We start from the raw sequence: 21444 nt of genomic DNA on the forward strand, positions 1-21444 counted from the left end.
TTACAGCTGAAGCCATATTGCGGAGATATATCTCCTTACTCTTATTCCCTTCATATATTGATAGCAGATCCGGTGGAGCACTCGACCCAGCTCGTCCATTTCACCCGGATCGCATCATATGACTATCTCACTCTTTTTATCACTCTTTTTTTCAGCCATTTCATTTTTGTTCTCAAAGGCCATCTCACTTTTTAGTTCACTCTTTTTTTCGGCCTCATCTCTCTTCTTTTTTTTCAAGTGGTCCTCTAACACTTGCTTTAGGGACAAATGAAGTAATACAATGGTTTCCTTCTTCAATACAAATGAGTAACTATTCTTGAACCCATCATGTGTCAACAGCCTATCATATTGCCAAGGCCTACCCAACAAGATATGACAAGCATGCATGGGTACCACATCACACAAGACCTCATCCACAATACTTCCCAATAGAAAAAGGCATTAGCACTTGTTTTGTAACATTCACTTCCGTACAATCATTCAACCATTGAAGCCTATATGGTTGAGGATGTTTTAATGTAGGTAAACCCAATTTCTCAACCATTTCAACACTAGCCACATTAGTACAACCCCCCCTCCCCAATCGATGATTAGATTGCAAACTTTTTGATCTACAAAACACCTAGTATGGAACAAGTTCTCTCTTTGGTTGGTCTCCTCCTCCTTGACTTGGGCACTCATGATTCGCCTAGTCACTAGTGCTTCACCTAATACCGCCTCATATCCCTCATCAGGATCCTCTAATGCAGGCATCTCATCCTCATCACCCTCACTATGAGATTCATACTCACCCTAGTCATTTAAAATCATTACCCTTTTGTTAGGACATTCACTAGAAATATGACCTATCCCTTGACACCTAAAACATTTAACATCTCTAGATCGATTAAGAGGAGTTTCAGATTTACCTTGCACTCCTTGTTTAGGCGCCTCTTGTTTGGTCTCAATCTTGGGCTTGGTCATCACCTTATTCTCCTCACGTTTCACCACATTTGATCGCCACGAAGATGATGAACCCCCAGTTTGATTGGTGCGGCCAACTCCTTGCCTCTTGAGTTGTTGCTCCACTTTTATGGCCATTTGCACCATCTCATCTAGATCCAAATAGTGTCGAAGCTCCACTTGATCTTGAATTTACCTGTTCAAACCACAAAGAAAACGGGCCATTGTTGCCTCACTATCCCCCTCTATATTTGCCCTAATCATGACTACTTCCATCTCCTTATAGTAGTCCTCAACACTCTTTACCCCTTGCCTCAAAGTTGTAGCCTCTTAAACAGCTCCATATAATAGTGATTGGGCACAAACCTCTTCCTCATGACCCTCTTCATCTCATCCCAAGTTTTAATGGGTCTCTCATTATACCTCCTCCTAGTGGTCACTAATTGATCCCACCAAATGAGAGCATAGTCTAGAAATTCAACCACCGCCAACCTAACCTTCTTTTGTTCGGAGTAGTGGTGACATCCAAACACAAACTCTACCCTCTTTTCCCACTCCAAATATGCCTCCGGGTCTGATTTCCCATGGAACGATGGAATTTTCATCTTAATGCTACCCATGTTCCCATCTTCCCTATTCCCATCATGTCTACCTCGTACGGCTTCTCTTCTTCCTCTACCAAATCCTCTGCCTCTTCCATTCCTACCCCAATTTTCATTTTGGCTCTCCTCATCTCCTGCCAAATCATAATCTTCCTCTTCTTCTCCTCTACCCATATTTTTAGGCTTAGATTTATCTCCACTAGTACTAACTTCAAGCCTACTCATCCTCTCATGCAATGGCTCCAACTCTACCCTCATCATCCTACTGAAATGTCCAAACAACGCCTCCATTTGAACCTTAGACAACCCCGGGTTCGAACTATCTCCTACCTCCTTCTCCATATAATTTCAGATTTGTACCTGCAAGAAAACGTTAGTAGAAAACAAAATATTTCTCACCCAAATTCTCACGGTCACTCCAAAGAAAAGTCGCTCCTCACTGCTCTCTAATTTTTTTGCTCACAACAAATACTCACCGTTCAATCCAAAGAAAATTCACTCGCACTCAAGTATTTTCAATCAAATTCGAGAGTTCCCTCAGGGTGCTCAAGCTTCGTATTTGCGTATATCAAATAATCAAGTTCAAACTCGTGAACAATTGTGATCGACTCACTTGGACTGCGTAGACTAGAAATTTGAAGATATAAATTTTTTTTTTACTGTGAGAGGCAATTGAACATGACTCTTTAAAGGAAATAAAACAAATTATCAAAAAGAAATAATGGTGAATTTTTGGATTTTTGGTACTTTTTTTTTGTTTTTTTATTTTTTTGGATGAGTTCTACTCGAAAATCACCAAGAAAAAGAAAAAAAAATTTTCAGAATTTTCGAGAATCACATATTAACGAAATACACAACGATAAACCAAAACAGATCTGTAAACGAACGAAGAAATAAGCATATCTGAAAATTGAAGAACAATATACTTACTTGAATTCAATGAACCTAAGCTCTGATACCAAATGATATGAATCCTCGTACGAATGAAAATCAAACACGATTTATTTGGAATCGCGCCCTCGATTAAATAACGAACAAGGATCGATGTTTTTGTCTCGATCTTTTGAAACAAGTGTGTGCGTAATTTTCACCTAAATTTAGCAACAAATAATCACAATGAAACAATCGAAAACTCGAACGAACCTTCAAAGAACAAGCCTATGACAACCTGCACAAGAACGATCGACAAACGCCACAAAGTTAAAACTTTGATAAGTTTGATTTGAAGAACAAAGCAAGGCTTTGAATGTTTTGAGAGAAAAAAACTCTAAAACTTTGATAAAATATCAATGATAATCTGAATTGTGTGTTAATTTTCTTCCCTCATATCTTTACATATCAAAAGGATATCAATATCTAGTTACCAAACAAATCAAAACTCTAAAGAAGGAAAAATTCTCGCCAAATCGTGAAGGACACGGACCCCGTGTACAGGTCCGGAGTGGGGTCCGTGTAGCCTCTGTAATTCTCCATCTCGAATGTAATGGACACGGACCCCGTGCACAAGTCCGTGCTCGGGTCCGTGTAGGCTCTGGATTTCTCATGCTCGAGTGTAAGGGACACGGACCCCGTGTACAGGTCCGTGCTCAGGTCCGTGTAGCCTCGATCGTTCAAAAAATGCTTGAATAATGTTTTTTTGGCCCCCACACGTACTCCCATCCATCACGAAGTCTTCCGCACTCTGCACCTCGCTTGTAAGTCCTTCTCCTTTGCTCATAAGCCCATGCAATGCTTCCTTGAACCTCTTCAGTCATCCTCTCGTAATTGGTCCCTCCGGCAACTCAAAAGGGTCTCATGCTTTCCTTGGGGCTTGACCAACCGTGTTCGCATCAACCCCTTCTTCCAGGAAGATTTCGGGACTTGCTAATCAAGATGGGAATTCAAAATATACATTCTCCATCTTGAGGGGGAGTATTAGAAATGGACTTTTTTATATAGTAACTTTTGTAAAAACACATTTTTACTCATACACTTACGTTTTTGTCCATACTAGTATAAATACAAGTTAGGGCCCATGCTTTGTAAGTTTTTCCCGCATTGCGGTTATGAAGATTTCATTTCATTCAAATTCTTTACTATTATGAAATTATTCAAAGTTGTGTTGCAATAACTTAGCTTTTACTATATCTTCTGTTCCTGATAAACGTCTGTTATATATAGATTTCATGAGTTTCTGCGGAATTTGTTTTTGAGTGATGCGAGCACAGAAACACTATAGCATATTGAGATGATCTTAACATGTTCTTCTGCAAAGATTGATGGTCTCTAAGTCTTGTTTATTCCTTCAATTGCAATTTGTTTTGTTAATGCTACTATCTGCTTTGATCGATCAAGAAAATGCACGTAATACAAATTTAATGAGTGTCGTATGATTCTCGTTTTGTTAGTAGTCAGATTCTTAACTTTCTAGATTTGATAGTTTTTATGCATACACTACTTGCAACTTAACTTGTTTGAGAATTAGAGTTGTCTGGAATGTTCCTTAACCACGATGTTTACCACAAATGTTTATCTTTTTTCTTTTCACCATAATGAGAAAAAAGCTTGTTATGTAACATCTGAGGATTTGCCAAGATCTAAATTTTTTTGATCACATCCGTCATTCATCTAAGATCGCATTATTCATTTTTTACTGCTGATTGGTATTGCAAAAGCAATTGCTTATGAATCTTTGAATATGTTTCTTGATTCTGGATCAATTAAGTGTTGAATTCGCCTATGCATAACATTGTAACTAAATGATCACTGTATCTAACCTCAAAAGAAGTTATTGTTTTTGTGATCTGTTAATAACCTTAATGCTTGTTAGTTACCTTGAATTTGGTCATGATTTGAGCCACACTCCCGCCACCCAAAAAACAAAAGCTAACCAACTAAAATTCAAAAAAACTGAAGAGCAAGAGTTGGGATCTGCTCAGCTTGGAATTTGAAACTTGGACTTTGACAAACAATTTCTTGATTTGAATTAATGCACACATTCTTCCTGATGGGATAGTGTTATTTATAATTTTGTTGTTCTTATATCATTATAGTGGCAGCTAACCTTTTTCAACTGAATTAGGAAATGAGCTTCCCGCAGAACTTATTCAAACATTGATAAAGATGGCACCTACGGCTGAAGAGGAATTGAAGCTAAGACTCTACAGTGGCAATCTTTCTCAACTTGGTACAGCCGAGCGCTTCCTCAAAATCTTGGTTGAGATTCCTTTTGTCTTTAAGAGGCTTGATTCCTTGCTATTTATGTGCACTCTTCAGGAGGAGATATCAACGTTAAAAGAGTCTCTCACAGTTTTGGAGGTGGTAATTTGTCCTGTTTACCGCATCATAATCTCCATCTTGGTATTACAAGTCTAATTTTTCCCTATAATTTGGATAACTTATAAAATCTGAATTCTGGATTGCAGAGCTATGTATAACCCTAGTCTGACAATTATAATCTCTTGTTAAATTTGTCAAAATAAATTTTATGGTTTAGGATTAATGATAGTTGGTTTAAGCTTCTCAGGTTATGCTTGCAAGCACTTGAAAGTCTGTAATTGTTTCTCGTTGCCCTATAGCACATCACAACTAACAAGCCATTTTGAAAAGTTAATTTTTATTGAGCCCAACAAGGAGACCACTGAAGAAAATGTGAGGCTTGTTTTGGCATCAGTATATGAACTTTGTTTTTTTAACAACAAATTAACATGTCCACTCGTCCATTTCACTTGTAGATTGCTCATGCTGATCATTTTCGCTATATGAATTGCACATAATATATGATGAATTTGAAAAAATGTATCTTTAAACTAATGTTTTTTGGGCTATGTGCTTCTGTGTTATTCCTCTAGAAGCTATTTGGATTTTGTATGTAGAATCATTTTAGATATTAAACTAATGTACACTGTACATGCATTCTCTCCTAAGTATCTGATAAAGAATTTGATGACGATTGATCAACAATTTTCTGCTTGGGTTATAATCTTGTATTCATGGTTCTTGACCAGCAGGGTGCATGCACAGAATCGCGGAAAAGTATGTTGTTTCTCAAGCTTCTCGAGGCTGTTCTTAAAACAGGAAACCGCATGAATGACGGGACATTCCGTGGTGGTGCGGAAGCATTTAAGCTTGATACACTTCTAAAATTAGCTTTTGTGAAAGGAACGGGTGGAAAAACGACACTGCTGCACTTTGTTGTTAAGGAAATAATTCGTTCAGAAGGCATAAGAGCTGGCCGAGCTGCCAAAGAGAGCCGGAGCTTGTCCAGCTTCAAGTCTGATGATTTCCTTGAGGATTCTATTCAAGATTCTGACGATCAATTCCAGAACAAAGGTCTTCAGGTGGTCTCAGGTCTAGGTAGTGAGCTTGAGAATGTCAAGAATGTTAGAGTAGATGTCCTGCAAGCCAACTGTTGGCTAGGGATTTTATTGACTCAGTTGTAATTAACAATCTTTATTTTAATATAATTCATTATTTCATGGTTTGTTATTTCTTTATCTATATACCCATGTTATCAAACATAGATAAAGACCTTGATTATACTTTAATACAAATTAATCGTAATTCGATGTTGAAACTCGTTTGTAAACACTGTATGATCTAAATTCGTTCCTAGTCGATTCAGCCGCCTAAAACATTGATAAAGGTCGCTTGAGCTCGAGACTAGCATCTGTGATGTTGTGTACTGCGTTTCTTGGTAAGGGCATAGAGATGCCCAAACATGCAGATGGGTAGTCATATGATGATTATACCGAACAACCCTCCCTCGGACTTTCCAAGTGGTTATCATTCATCGAGAGGATAAGTCCGTGGTTATGATTGTGCACCATTAGTCCTTACAACCCAGGACAACACTGAGGCTATATATGCTAGGGCTGTGCTTTGACTCGTTTACCGGCTCCAGGAGAGTCATCAGGTGGCGAGGTTGGGTACAATTGCGAAACATATAGGAGCCAGTGCATTGTAGTCGGGGATTCACCGCTCACCTGCGGGTGTGGATATCCTATGTGATCTGACGAAACTATAGTGCATGGAATCTCTGGCCAGAGTATGAGATGTACGTTAGAGAAGGAGTTCTCGAACGGTAGATGCGATGCCACTATTTATAGTTGTCACATAGTTATCGAATTAAATATGCAATCCTCGATGAACCAATGGTTGCAGATTCGATCGGGATATATGAGATGAAGGGACCGTACTGTACGTTAATCATAATCGACTGGTTCTTGCAGGCACTATCAGTGATACCTAGGGGATCATGGGGCGATATTAGACACTTTTACCATGATCCGATGGGTGCAATCAGAAATGAGTTCTGACATTCTTGATCAAAGTGTTGATGAAAAGAATGGGGCTAACTAGGGTAAGCCCGAATAAAGGATTATGTCCAGAATCACAAAGAGTTGTGGACCCACGGCTAGCTGTATCCCTGAACCATTGAGGGTCAGACAAACACTGGATCGTTTGTTCCCGTTGAGAGAATAAATTCAAGAAGTTGAATTTATATTATATAGTAAATTCAAGGAGTTGAATTTATGATAATTAAATTTTGAGAGAATAAATTAAAGGAGTTGAATTTATAAAATTTGAGAATTTAATTTATTAAACTCAAATGTGGGGTTTATTAAATATTAAATTTTGGAGGTGATAAAATTCAAAGAGTTGTTATAATTTAAATATTAAATTCAAATGTTGAATTTATAATGTATTTAATTTATTAAGCTCAAAGGTTGAGTTTATTAAATATTAAATTAAATATAGTGGAAAGTATGTTTAATGGGCTTGTAGGAGTACAAGTCCAACATACTAAATAATTAAAGTTCTTGATGGACTTTGATTAAATTAATTAAATTAGTTGGACTAGCCCAATTAATTAAATCAAGCCCATTAATGTTAATTATGTAATTAGGCTATGACTTAATTATAAATAGGGGTTGCAAGTCATAACCCTAGCCTACAACAATCATTTTTCGAAAACCACTCCTCCAAAGAAAGAAAAATCGGCCACCTTCTTTTGAGAAAGGTTTTTTGAGCCGTCTCTCAAATAATCTTCTCCTACGTTAAATCTCTTCTAATATTTCTAGTGCAATTTGGAAGAGCATCAAACAATTCAGTCGTAGACCTGATTAGACGAAACGAAAGGAGTCTCTTGAAGAAAATTCGTAGGGATTCATCAAGAGCTAATCCGTTTATACCGGATTAGTTGGAGCCAAGTGAATTAATTCACAAAGGTATAATTTTTAAACATCATATGAATGTTTTATTAAAAACCATACGAACGCCCTATCATATATATTTTGATTGTCAAAATAAAATAAAAATTTTAAAACTTCCGCTGCATTTGGGCGTGTAGAAAACCGAGATCCAATAGTGGTATCAGAGCCAGGTTCTCTATATCGTATGGTTTTAAATCATATTGAATAATTTATTTCTAATCACACAAGAAAATTTTTCAGAAAATTGATGCACCATAAAAATTTATTTTTCCAAAAATTAAAAAAAAATTATTTTCGAATCTGCCCGGAATTGTTCCGGGCAGTCCGTGCGCGCAGGGCCGCGCACGGTGGCGCGCGGCGTCTAGCACGCCAGCGCGCAGCGCGTGCACGGCGTCCCGCACGCCAGCGTGCAGCGTGCGCACGGCGTCCGCATGCCTGTGCGCAGGGTGCGCACAGCGCGCCCGCCAGTGCCCGATACGATCGGGCGGCGGGCGCGGACGGCTGCCCGGGAAGGTCTCGGACACTGTGCTGATTATTGGGCTTGAATTGTTTGGGCCTATGGTGCGATTTTCTGATTTTTCAAAACTTTGGATTAAATTGATATTTTATGAAAATTAGTCAAATTTATTTTTGAAAAATTAATTTTTGGAAAATTAATAATTTTCTTGTAAAATAAATAATTAGAATGTGATTTTAATTATTTATGGTAAAAATGAGTTTTACAAGAAATCAATTATTATTGATTTAATTGAAAATTAAATAAAGGTGTTTATTTAATTTATGAAATGCTTTAATAATTGTGGTGGTTAGTGATAAAATTATTAGATATATGATTTATTAGTTAATTAAATTTATTTAATTAATTGATGTTAATATTTGATATTAAATGCATGAAGGATGATCGAGAGCCTTGACCAATGTGTTAGGTGTATGCTAGGATATTTTACTGTTTTTATTCATTTTTTATAATATTTGATATTATTAAAGTGGGCCTGATTTATGGCCCGTTCCCACCCCCATGAGATGTATCCCTTATGTGCCATGGCTATTTAAATGTAATTATTAGAAATAGTGGAAGATCAAGACTGGAAGATGGTGGACCCGATGAACAAGATGAAGACATGTAAAATATTGGAAGCTCTTGTAATAGTTGCATTTGCATCCCTGCATTCACCTAGGTTTTGGACCTGGATCCATGTTTGGCTCACATGGATCTAATAGTGTTGGCGATCGATCATCCTTATTTATTGTTGAATGTCATATTTTGATATATATGCGATATATAGTAGTATGCATGTATGTATATTATTAGATAATATAGTTGCATGAATCCGGCAAACATATAAACTCGTGGAACGCGTTTTTTAAAATAAAATGATGAGACAATTTTAAAATTAAAATCCCTCATTTTGAATATGATTCAAAATTTATATCAAACAGGAAAAGTAAAAATTAAAAGAGTTTAATTTTTCCTTGCCTTCCATCAACCGTGGTTGCATGTTGATCTCTACCCGCGGACAGTGTCTAGCTCAAATTATTGGGGAGGCCCGGACGCCGGAAAGCTGTGACTTCCACCGGACATATGATGTGAATTGAGTGGAACTCCCATGACTTCGGCTCATATTATTGGGGGAACTCATGGCGACCGTCTACTACAATTCAATATTGATGGGTCGGTTTGACACGCGAAAATAAACGGCGTCATATTATTGGGTCCTTATTAAACGTGAGGCAAAACACGCGGAGGTTGCATAGGGATTCAATTGGAATCTACCTTTTAGAAATTATAATTGGCTGATATTATTCGGGATTATAATTGGCTAATTGGACTCTACGTGCCCACTAAGGAAATACGATTTCCCTTTTTCATCAGAGGGTGATGGAAATGTCAAAATAGTGGGAGTGAATTTATAAAATAAAAATCCATATTTTATATCTTAAAATTATTTTAAAATAATCAGCAACCATTATTCTGTTTCCATATCAGTATATTTTCGATTTCGTCACGTAATACAATTATGTTATTAACAAACTAACCGAATCTAATTTTCAAGAATGGTTGGGAAATTGTTCTGAATTCGGAGAAAATGACATACACACTAATGTCAGTCCTGCTGAACTGACAAAGCATGCAAGATGGTAGGACCATAGTATGCAAGCTAAAGTGTAACATGCTCGCTTTTATGTCAAATGAACTGTAGGGACAGTTTGAGGAAATGTTGAATGCTGCTGACATTCGAATGCACTTGCAAGTGTTGCATGGTGCGTGAAACTCATACAATGATGCACACCACTTTCAAGGAGCTCATGACTACACGTATGCAAGATGGGGCTTTGGCCCATGAGCGTGGTGTACGTATGAATGGGCTTATTGAGAATGTGGTGGGCCGGGAATATGTGATTCCTAACGAGTTACTAGATAACATCAATCTGTTGTCTTTCTCTTCCTCATTTGACGAGGTTATGGTGAACTTCAATTTGAATAAGATAGCTGATAGCCTTGAAGAGCTAGTCAATACACTTATAACTTATGAGATCACTATAAAACAGGAAATTGTTGTTTTTCTAATAGGCCTCTCGTCAGACGAAAAGTGGCCCACAAGTTAAGGGAAAGAAATGTTCTGTCCCTCACAAGGAAAAACAAACCCAATAAGAGGCAAACTTCGAAAGTCACTTAAAGGGCCCACAAAGCCCGATAAGTCAGAACATATTTGTTTTCACTGCAAGAAGAATGGACATATGAAATTATCTGGGCCAAAAATATTTTGGAAATGATAAATGAATGTCCAAAGTAAACAGGATTTCAACAACAAACAAAAGAAAATTAGAAGATCCAAATCCCGCACAAATATGGCACGCTAGATTAGGTCATATTTCCAAAATAAGGATGCACAAGCTAGTGGGAGAAGGTATGTTTGACTTGTCAGACATAAATTCTCTACCTACTTGTAAGTCCTGTCTAAAAAGAAAAATGACCAAGACTCCATTCGATGGAAAGGTGGAACGTGCGCATGGTCTACTGGATTTGATCCATACAGACTTTATGGCCCGCTAAATGTTAGCACAATATTTGGGCAATCCTACTTCATTACCTTTACTGATGACCATTCGAGGTATGGGTATGTTTATTGAAACACAAATCTGAAACATTTGAAAAGTTCAAAGAATTCAGATCTGAAGTAGGAAATCAGCTAGAAAGGTGTATTAAGACACTTCGATCTGATCGAGGGGTAGAATACTTGAGTGCTGATTTTTTTTTTGGTTATATAAAAGAGAATGGGATTCTCTCACAATGGACTCCACCAGCAACACCACAATTGAATGTTGTTTCTGAACGTCGAAATCGAACCCTGATGGACATGGTTCGATCCATGATGGGATTCACTGAACTGCCTACATCGTTTTGGGGCTTTGCGCTTGAAACGGCGGCAATGTTGTTGAATAATGTCCATACCAAAGCAGTGGATAAAACACCATATGAGATATGGATGGGAAAAACTCCCAAATATTCTTACATGAGAATATGGGGATGTCCTGCTTACGTGAAGCAGACAGTGGGAGACAAATTGGATAGTAGATCCACTTTGTGCTACTTTGTAGGATATCCAAAGAATTCTGTCGGATATTATTTCTATCATCCTCATGAAGCAAAAGTGTTTGTTTCAAGAAATGTCACCTTTTTGGAAAGGGATTTTCTATTAGATAGAAAAGGTAAGATGATAGAACTTGAAGAAATTCAAGATACTCCCTCAACTATAGTAGTTGAACCTAATCCTCAACAACCATTAGTTGAAGTACAAGCTCCTAGAAGGTCTGATAGGGTTATTAGACCACCTGCAAGATATACACTTCTTCATGAACAAGGCCATGATGAGCCTTCTGTTGGATGTGATCCAATGAATTTCAAAGAAGCAATATCTGATACTGATTCAATCAAATGGCTTGAAGTCATGCAGTCAGAAATGGACTCTATGTATTCAAACCAAGTCTGGACATTAGTGGATCCACCTGAGGGAATCGTTCCCATAGGATGCAAATAGATCTACAAAAGAAATCTTGGGGCGGATGGGAAGGTAGTGACCTTCAAAGCAAGACTGGTTGCAAAAGGTTATACTCAAAGGCAAGGAATTGATTATAAGGAAACTTTTTCACCAGTAACTATGTTTAAGTCCATTAGAATACTACTAGCCATAACAGCATGGTATGACTATGAGATATGGCAAATGGATGTAAAGACTGCATTCCTCAATGGAGACATCAAAGAAGAAATTTATATGTCTCAACCTGAGGGATACACATCAGTAGGAAGTGAGCATAAGGTATGAAAACTTCAGAGATCTATATATGGTCTCAAGCAGGTATCAAGGAGTTGGAACCTCAGATTTGATAGCGCAATCAAAGAGTTTGGTTTTGCTAAGAATCCCGAGGAACCATGTGTGTACAAGAAAGTTAGTGGGAGTGTAGTGAAATTCTTTATACTTTATGTTGATGACATCCTACTTATTGGGAATGATGTAGGATTACTGCAATCAACTAAAGTATGGTTAGCAAGTAAATTCTCCATGAAAGACATGGGTGAAGCATCCTATGTATTGGGAATACAGATCTATAGAGATAGATCAAAAAGGATGCTAGGACTCACCCAAGCCACTTATATCAATAATATTCTGAAGAGATTCTCTATGGAAGAGTCCAAGAGAGGATACTTACCAATGTGTCATGGTGTTACTCTATCTAAAGCTATGTGTCCTAAAACTGATGAAGAGATAGAGATGATGACACGTATTCCATATGCGTCAGCCATTGGTAGTATCATGTATGGTATGATATCGACACGTCCTGATGTTGCTTACGCTCTGAGTGTTACAAGCAGATATCAGGCGAACCCTGGTCCAATTCATTGGAAGGCCGTGAAAGATATTTTTAAGTACTTGAGAAGGACTAAGAACTTGTTCATGGTCTATGGGGGTGGAGAATTGAAATTGGAAGGCTACACTGATTCTAGCTTCCAATGTGATGTAGATGATTCGAAATCAACCTCTTGTTTTGTATTCATGCTTAATGGTACGGCTGTCTCTTGGAAGAGTTCCAAACAAGACACCGTTGCGGATTCCACCACTGAAGCTGAGTACATTGCTGCGTCTGCTGCAGCCAAAGAGGCAGTTTGGATGAGGAATTTTGTCCAAGAGTTGGGCGTTATTCCTAATGGAGTTGATCCAGTCCCGGTGTACTGCGACAACACTGGTGCCGTTGCGCAAGCAAAAGAACCAAGGTCTCATCAGCGATCCAAACATGTACTGAGGAAGTTCCACATCTTCCGGGAGATTGTGGGAAGAGGAGATATATCAGTCGAAAGAGTCCCCTCTACAGATAACGTTGCTGATCCACTTACAAAGCCCTTGCCAGGACCATTGTTTGAGAAACATCGCGAAGCAATGGGATTAAAGTTTATGGGTAGTTGGCTCTAGGGCAAGTGGGAGATTGTTAGAGTAGATGCCCTGCAAGCCAACTGTTGGCTAGGGATTTTATTGACTCAGTTGTAATTAACAATCTTTATTTTAATATAATTCATTATTTCATGGTTTGTTATTTCTTTATCTGTATACCCATGTTATCAAACATAGATAAAGACCTTGATTATACTTTAATACAAATGAATCGTAATTCGATGTTGAAACTCGTTTGTAAACACTGTATGATCTAAATTCGTTCCTAGTCGATTCAGCCGCCTAAAACATGGATAAAGGTCGCTTGAGCTCGAGACTAGCATCTGTGATGTTGTGTACTGCGTTTCTTGGTAAGGGCATAGAGATGTCCAAACATGCAGATGGGTAGTCATATGATGATTATACCGAACAACCCTCCCTCGGACTTTCCAAGTGGTTATCATTCATCGAGAGGATAAGTCCGTGGTTATGATTGTACACCATTAGTCCTTACAACCCGGGACAACACTGAGGCTCTATATGCTAGGGCTGTGCTTTGACTCGTTTACTGGCTCCAGGAGAGTCATCAGGTGGCGAGGTTGGGTACAATTGCGAAACATATAGGAGCCAGTGCATTGTAGTCGGGGATTCACCGCTCACCTGCGGGTGTGGATATCCTATGTGATCTGATGAAATTATAGTGCATGGAATCTCTGGCCAGAGTATGAGATGTACGTTAGAGAAGGAGTTCTCGAACGGCACATGCGATGCCACTATTTATAGTTGTCACATAGTTATCGAATTAAATATGCAATCCTCGATGAACCAATGGTTGCAGATTCGATCGGGATATATGAGATGAAGGGACCGTACTGTACGTTAATCATAATCGACTGGTTCTTGCAGGCACTATCAGTGATACCTAGGGGATCATGGGGCGATACTAGACGTTCTTACCATGATCCGATGGGTGCAATCAGAAATGAGTTCTGACATTCTTGATCAAAGTGTTGATGAAAAGAATGGGGCTAACTAGGGTAAGCCCGAATAAAAGATTATGTCCAGAATCACAAAGAGTTGTGAACCCACGGCTAGCTGTATCCCTGAACCATTGAGGGTCAGACAAGCACTGGATCGTTTGTTCCCGTTGAGAGAATAAATTCAAGAAGTTGAATTTATATTATATAGTAAATTCAAGGAGTTGAATTTATGATAATTAAATTTTGAGAGAATAAATTCAAGGAGTTGAATTTATAAAATTTGAGAATTTAATTTATTAAACTCAAATGTTGGGTTTATTAAATATTAAATTTTGGAGGTGATAAAATTCAAAGAGTTGAATTTATAATTTAAATATTAAATTCAAATGTTGAATTTATAATATATTTAATTTATTAAGCTCAAAGGTTGAGTTTATTAAATATTAAATTAAATATAGTGGAAAGTATGTTTAATGGGCTTGTAGGAGTACAAGTCCAACATACTAAATAATTAAAGTTCTTGATGGACTTTGATTAAATTAATTAAATTAGTTGGACTAGCCCAATTAATTAAATCAAGCTCATTAATGTTAATTATGTAATTAGGCTATGACTTAATTATAAATAGGGGTTGCAAGTCATAACCCTAGCCTACAACAATCATTTTTCGAAAACCACTCCTCCAAAGAAAGAAAAATCGGCCACCTTCTTTTGGGAAAGGTTTTTTGAGCCGTCTCTCAAATAATCTTCTCCTACGTTAAATCTCTTCTAATATTTCTAGTGCAATTTGGAAGAGGATCAAACAATTCAGTCGTAGACCCGATTAGACGAAACGAAAGGAGTCTCTTGAAGAAAGTTCGTAGGGATTCATCAAGAGCTAATCCGTTTATACCGGATTAGTTGGAGCCAAGTGAATTAATTCACAAAGGTATAATTTTTAAACATCCTATGAATGTTTTATTAAAAACCATACGAACGCCCTATCAAATATATTTTGATTGTCAAAATAAAATAAAAATTTTAAAACTTCCGCTGCGTTTGGGCGTATAGAAAACCGAGATCCAACAAAGAAAACTGCGGTTTTAGATGCTTACAGCGTAACAGGTACAGCGTCTAGGCTCGGCCATACACTCGTAAAATCTAAGAATTTCCTTAATTCGGAGATGAAAAGTGTATCAGAAGAAAATGTGTTTCATCAGGCATTAAAGATTTTGGTGCAGAATGCGGAGCCTGATATTATGTTGTTGCTCGAGGAAGAGAAGCGAATAATGGCTCTTGTGAAGAGCACATCAGATTACTTCCATGGACATGCTGGAAAGGATGAGGGGTTGCGATTATTTGTTATAGTTCGGGATTTCCTTATAATTCTAGAAAAAGTATGAAAAGACTTACAATTGGCCCCATCAAAATCAAGTCGGACATTTAAGGAAGATGATTCAGCAGCATGTCCTGTAGATCCACGCCAGCCTGCTACAGTTGATCGCCGGCGGCTTTTTCCAGCAATCGCAGTTAGCGAATGGATAACTCAAGTTCAGACGACGAATCATTGTAGTTTAATCAAAACACGTAAGAAAAGTTTCATGATCTTTCCTTCAAAGTTGATGCATGTACACGTCTCTGATTCTGATTTGAAGATCGTACTTTTTTGACATCTTTGCTGCTTTATTCAAGTTGTGCAGAGGTTTAGGGAATGCAAAGCCGCAAGTGGTAAAAACAAACAAAAGAAAGAAAAATAAAAAAGAGAATTCATTCATTAGATTGGTGCCCATGATTGTTTGGACTGCGCCGCATACTTGGATGGAGCTGGCTTTACCTTGTACGATCAATCGTTTTGCTGTTCCTCGAAATGGTGCTTCGTACGAACACGAATGATTTCGAAGTGTTTTAATATATATATTTTTTCTTATTCATTTCTCAAAAAAAAATTTGGTCTTAATGCTTTTATTCTTTGAATGAACTGGAAGTAGAACACAGAATCGAAGATGGAGTCGAAACCATCAATGTCAATAATAACACAACAATTGACAATGATTCCGAAACCATTGACAACTCGAATTATCGCACAACAAACTTGAGAAACAAACCCACATAATTAATTTCACCATAATTCAAGATCAATATAATATTAACCCCCCCCCCTCCCACCCCATGTAACAGCCGAACAGAAAAATCACATTTTAACACAGAAAGCGATACAAACCCAACACAAAAAGTCGAATAAAACGGACAAGAGTTCTGTATTCAGATGAAAATAGAGTTAACTTATGTGCACAAAACCAAACCGAAACCCTAACAAAAAACTACAACTAAAAAATACAAAATCACAATTAAAACGAAAACACCAACTAGCGTTCCCAAAAACTAAACTTGTCATCATTCTAAAAAACCAAGTTGTGGTCTCAAAAGACTTTTTATGTCGGAAAAAATAAATCTATCTAATCTTCATCAGCAGAGGTCTTCGATGATCCACCAGTCTTCTTCGGAAGCAAAAGGTTGTGAATGTTGGGCATCACTCCGCCATTGGCAATAGTCACATCTCCAAGGAGTTTGCTCAGCTCTTCATCATTCCTCACAGCCAGCTGAATGTGCCTCGGCACAATTCTTGTCTTCTTGTTATCCCTTGCGGCGTTGCCAGCCAATTCCAGCACCTAATATTCGAAGTATAGGTCAGTATCAGTTAATTTCAATAACGGAACTGAGCATACTCACCATACAAAAATGGTGGTAATTTAAAAAAAACAGACATTCGAGAACAAATTAATATCAAAACATTTGAAATTTTACTCATAAAGTAGGTATAAAAAAAAACTCTAATGCATTTGAAATTCAAAATCGAGATCTAGCTATAAAATAACCCTATATATATATAGGCCATCAGTGAGAAAGCCTGTCTTTCGAGTTTACCTCCGCAGCGAGGTATTCAAGGACCGCGGCGAGGTAGACCGGAGCCCCAGCTCCGACACGTTCGGCGTACTTGCCGGCCTTGAGGAAACGGGCGATACGACCGACTGGAAACTGGAGCCCCGCTTTGCTGCTTCTCGACTGGGCTTTCTTCGCAGACCCCGATCCGAGTGTCTTACCCCGACCAGCCATTTCTAAATTCCGAAAAATTGAAGTAAAAAAGGGAAAAATTGGTTCTAAGAAAACCGGAGAACTACGCTGGGCGAGAATAGGCATTAGCAATTGAGGGATTATATAGTGGTGGGGACAATGAATAGAAGCACGCGGATCTTAGATTTCAGCCGTTGATTAGAGGATGAATGGACGGCAAGATTGAAAAACTATGATCGCCTACTAACCTTCTTTTGTTTGTATGCTCTCCATAGAAATAAAAATCTGGTTTCTCGTGTTAGCAGGAATGGAAAGAGGAAGAAATGTATAAGCTATCATATTAAATTTAAAAACTAAAATACATTATATACAAATCTGAAGAATGAGCAATGTGGCAATATATATATAATACGATTACTAATTTGAATTTGATTTCTTTTTAATTCTAACGTTTTTCTTTGTTTTGTCATTTTTCATTTTTCTTTAATTAGGCCAAAATTTCAATTAACTAGGCAAGGTAATAGTTTTTTTGGTAAAGGTAAATCCGCAACCGCTACTTATAAATTTTGTTTTGACATTCAAAATCATAATCGGGTAATCGTATGGTTTTAATTCCAAGAATAAGATGCTTATCGAATATAACTTGAGTGAATAAATCACTTAGCTCCAATTATTCTGGAGTTTAAACGAAGATAACTATTACTGTATATCCTTACGAACAATTAACTGTATCAATTGTCTTTTCTTCAATCGCCAAACCAAGTCCACGGTTGATAATTTCGTTTCTTTTCTAAATCGAACTAGAGAAGCTAGAAAATTTATGCGTTGAGAAATAAAGTAGACAACGACGGCGACGACACGACGATTTTGCGGTGCACAACAGTGTTGCAGTCACGACGTGGAGGTGTCATGGAAAACCTAAGGGAGGGTTGTTCAAATGTCCCATCATATGAGCACTCATCGTGTATGATCGGACATTTCCATATCTCTACCAATGAAACGTGGTACACAACATCAGAGGTACTAGTTTCAAGCTCGAGTGGTTTTTATCTTTATTTTAGAATGTTGAATCGACTGGTAAAATATTTAGAATATACAATGATTTTCAAATGTGTTTTATGACCGCCATTATATATATCAACTCATTATTCCATAGTATATTCAAGACTTTTATATATTGTTGGAATTTATAAGTTTTAGAGTTTGACAAACAGATCAGTAATCGAACCGAAGACCTAAACTGAACCAGTAATTGAAATGAAAGAACGCAATTGATCTCAGAACTGAAAGAGACTTATCGAACTGAAATAACCAAGTAGAACTGAAGTGAATAAAGTTCTCAAAGTATTAATAAGTCTCAAACCAATGAATCAAATATTGAAAAACTGAATGATATCAGAACTGAAGAGCAGAACTGTAAGGTCTAGAAAATTCGAACTACGTAACCTTACTGCATCCAATCTAGGGTTTTTATTTAAAATATGTGTTTAATGATTTTTTGCATTTATTGCATGATTATTGCATGGTTAGATATTTAATTCTTGGTTATTTAAAGTTTCACGCATTAAGATTTTAAATTGCATTTCGCGGTCGAACGAGTAACGGAGACCGGGGATGATAAGGAAAAATATTTTTATTAAATAATTATTTTTAATTATTTAATATATGGTGTATTTAATTATGATTTTTGAAAATGGGCCTTGATTGGGTATTTTTACTCGTCGGGTTATATTTTTGCCCAAAAGTAAATTTTAACGATTCGGAGGACTTTATGAGGGTTCGAACAATATTTTCAAAAACATACATAAACAAAATATTTTTTGAGAATATTTTTGGGCTTGACGAGTTTATTTTATGGCATAATGGACCTAAAACCTTTTTAAACTCCCTTAATTATTATTATAGGCCCATTAGTGCATAAGCTTCTACTTAAACTCTACCCTATCAAAACCTAAACCTAAACCTATAACACGGCCGCCCATCCCCTTCAGCAGCAGCAGCATTTCAGTAGCTTTCTTCAGTAGCCACTCATTTTCCTCTCAAAACTTTCAAAGAAAATCTTCCCCCGCCTCTCCGGTGCAAGTCGTGCGCGCATATCTTCAAGTTTTCGAGCACATAAACGTTAAGGCACGCCATGTATTTTTATTTTTCTCATCATTCATGTTGTATATATGTTGATGTCTGTTCCGTGTATGAAGAATGCATAGACCTTGCATATTAAATTGTTTTTGCTTCGGTTTGTCATGAAATACGCATGTCTTTGCATATATCTCACGTTTCCTTTGCTTTGGTTCAAGGGGCTGCTAGATGAAGTGTTGCAGAGGCTGTATCACATGCATATCGAGGATACACTACAAGAAATTCTGCATACAACAACGCACATACGACAACGGTTTTTCACAAAAACCGTTGTCGTATGTTTTTTAACAACGGTTTTATCGAAAACCGTTGTCTTTTGGGGGGCAAAGACAACGGTTTTTAAAAACCGTTGTCTTTGGGAGTTCAAAGACAACGGTTTTTGGGATCAATGACAACGATTTTATAGAACTGTTGTCTTTGAGCGTTTTTTTAGGGTCAACGACAACGGTTCTATGAACCGTTGTCTATTAGCGTGTGTTTTTGGACAATGGACAACGGTTTGAAGAAACTGTTGTCGATTAGCGTGGGTTTTTGACAAACAACAATGGTTTTGGAAAACGTTGCAATATTTAGCGACGGTTTTTCACAAACCGTCGCTAATTTTAAATTAGCGACGGTTTTGAAATAACCGTCGCTAATGTTAGCGACTGTTTTAAAAAAACCTGTCGCATCTTTAAACTTAGCGACGGTTTAATAAAAACCGTCACTAAAATTAGCGACATTGTTTTGAAACCGTCGCTAATTTTAGCGACGGTTTAAATCTAAACCGTTGCCAAATAAAAATATGCGACGGTTTAGCATTTACCGTCGCCAATAGCGACGGTTTAACCAAAACCCGTCGCAAACTGTCTATAAATATCTCTATTTTTGATCCATTTTCCTCCACAACACTTCACAACACTTAAAATTTTTCCCTTTTACACCATTTTATCACTTCACACAACAGTTAAAATTTTTCTCTTTTACACAATTTTATCACTTTCACACAACACGTAAAATTTTTCTAACCACTTCATAACTCTTAAAATTTTTCTCTTTTACACGATTTTACTACTTCACAACACTTAAAATTTTTTTCTTTTACATGATTTTAGTTTGGATTATTAGTTTCTTTTAGATTTATTAATTATTAAAAGTATTTTTTTTTATTTTTCGAAACAAATTAGCGACGAAAATCTTGATTACTGACTGTCGCTAAAATTAGCGACGGACTTGATTGGTACCCGTCGCTAATTTTAAATTAGCGACGGTTTTATTCAAACCCGTCGCTATTCTTATTTGCAAATTTGATCTACCACAACGGATAAAAACCGTTGTCGTTGAACGGACTTTCAACAACACCTTCGTTTGCCGTTTTTGTAGTAGTGATATCTAAGGCTGAGAACTGATCGAAACATGGCTGGTCTAAGGGTTTGAGCGTTTGGGCCGTGTAGGGCATGAAATGGCTAGATCGAGAGTTTTGAGTGTGCAGCCATGCATGGCTTGATTACAGCTAGGAATCTGACCCTATTGGGTCCGTGATAGGGCTGAGAGAGGGCTGTGAACAGCTGGTCGTGGTCTAGAAGCCGATCGAAGGAGTTAGGTTGAGGGGTGGATCGGTTGGCTTGATCAGCGGGGCTTCGTGTGTAACGCACGGGGCTTGTTTCTTGGGCAGTAGGTTTAGCTAGGGTTGGTCAAGGAGAGCCTCTTAGGTTCGGACTTTGTCCCAGTATAGTTGGGTAAGTGCTGGTCCGCTTGGTCTTGAGCTAGGGTCGATTATTTAGAGCCCAAGGTGCACTAGGGTTTCGTTCTTCTTGGTGCAGAAATTTTCAGCAAGGGTCAGAGGGATTTCGAAGGTTCTAAATGGTGGGAAATGGGTTGTAAGGGGTATAGTTAATTATTATTAAGTCACGATTTAAGTTGGGAAAAATTTGGTTAGGTTTCGGATTGATTTGGGTTAAAACCGAGACCCCGGTCCAAGTTTTAAAACGAATCGTATACGTTTTGGAACGGACTCGAGTTTTCATCTAAGAATTACTTATAAATATGTTTCGAGGTGTTTTAAGGAGTTTGATTGGCTTCGGGTCGAAATTTAGAGGTTCAGGGGTAAAATGGTCAATTAGGGTTTCGA

The 21444-nt window shown here is 37.6% G+C and overlaps 1 protein-coding gene and 1 pseudogene across 1 annotated transcript; one reads left to right on the forward strand and one right to left on the reverse strand.

Annotated features, from left to right (window-relative positions):
* The window catches only part of LOC140971262 (formin-like protein 5), an 80784-nt pseudogene extending 65088 nt beyond the window's left edge, over window positions 1-15696 (forward strand).
* Window positions 15697-16310: 614 nt separating this feature from the next.
* On the reverse strand, window positions 16311-17313 carry LOC140991408 (probable histone H2A.1). Its single transcript, XM_073461382.1, has 2 exons — window positions 17049-17313; window positions 16311-16792 (listed from the first exon to the last, which is right to left on the reverse strand). Exons 1-2 carry the CDS (start codon window positions 17235-17237, stop codon window positions 16580-16582), a joined length of 402 nt encoding a protein of 133 aa, XP_073317483.1. The 5' UTR covers window positions 17238-17313; the 3' UTR covers window positions 16311-16579.
* Between the last annotated feature and the right edge of the window lie 4131 nt (window positions 17314-21444).

The sequence above is a fragment of the Primulina huaijiensis genome, chromosome 1 (genome assembly GCF_012295235.1).
Source record: "Primulina huaijiensis isolate GDHJ02 chromosome 1, ASM1229523v2, whole genome shotgun sequence".
Lineage (NCBI taxonomy): Eukaryota > Viridiplantae > Streptophyta > Magnoliopsida > Lamiales > Gesneriaceae > Primulina > Primulina huaijiensis.

Bases quoted from the DNA above. Each gene is read 5' to 3' on its own strand.
- LOC140991408 (XM_073461382.1), bottom strand. From the start codon at position 17,237: ATGGCTGGTCGGGGTAAGACACTCGGATCGGGGTCTGCGAAGAAAGCC. The intron at 16,793-17,048 runs GTAAACTCGAAA...TTCGAATATTAG, and splicing joins TTGAATACCTCGCTGCGGAG to GTGCTGGAATTGGCTGGCAA.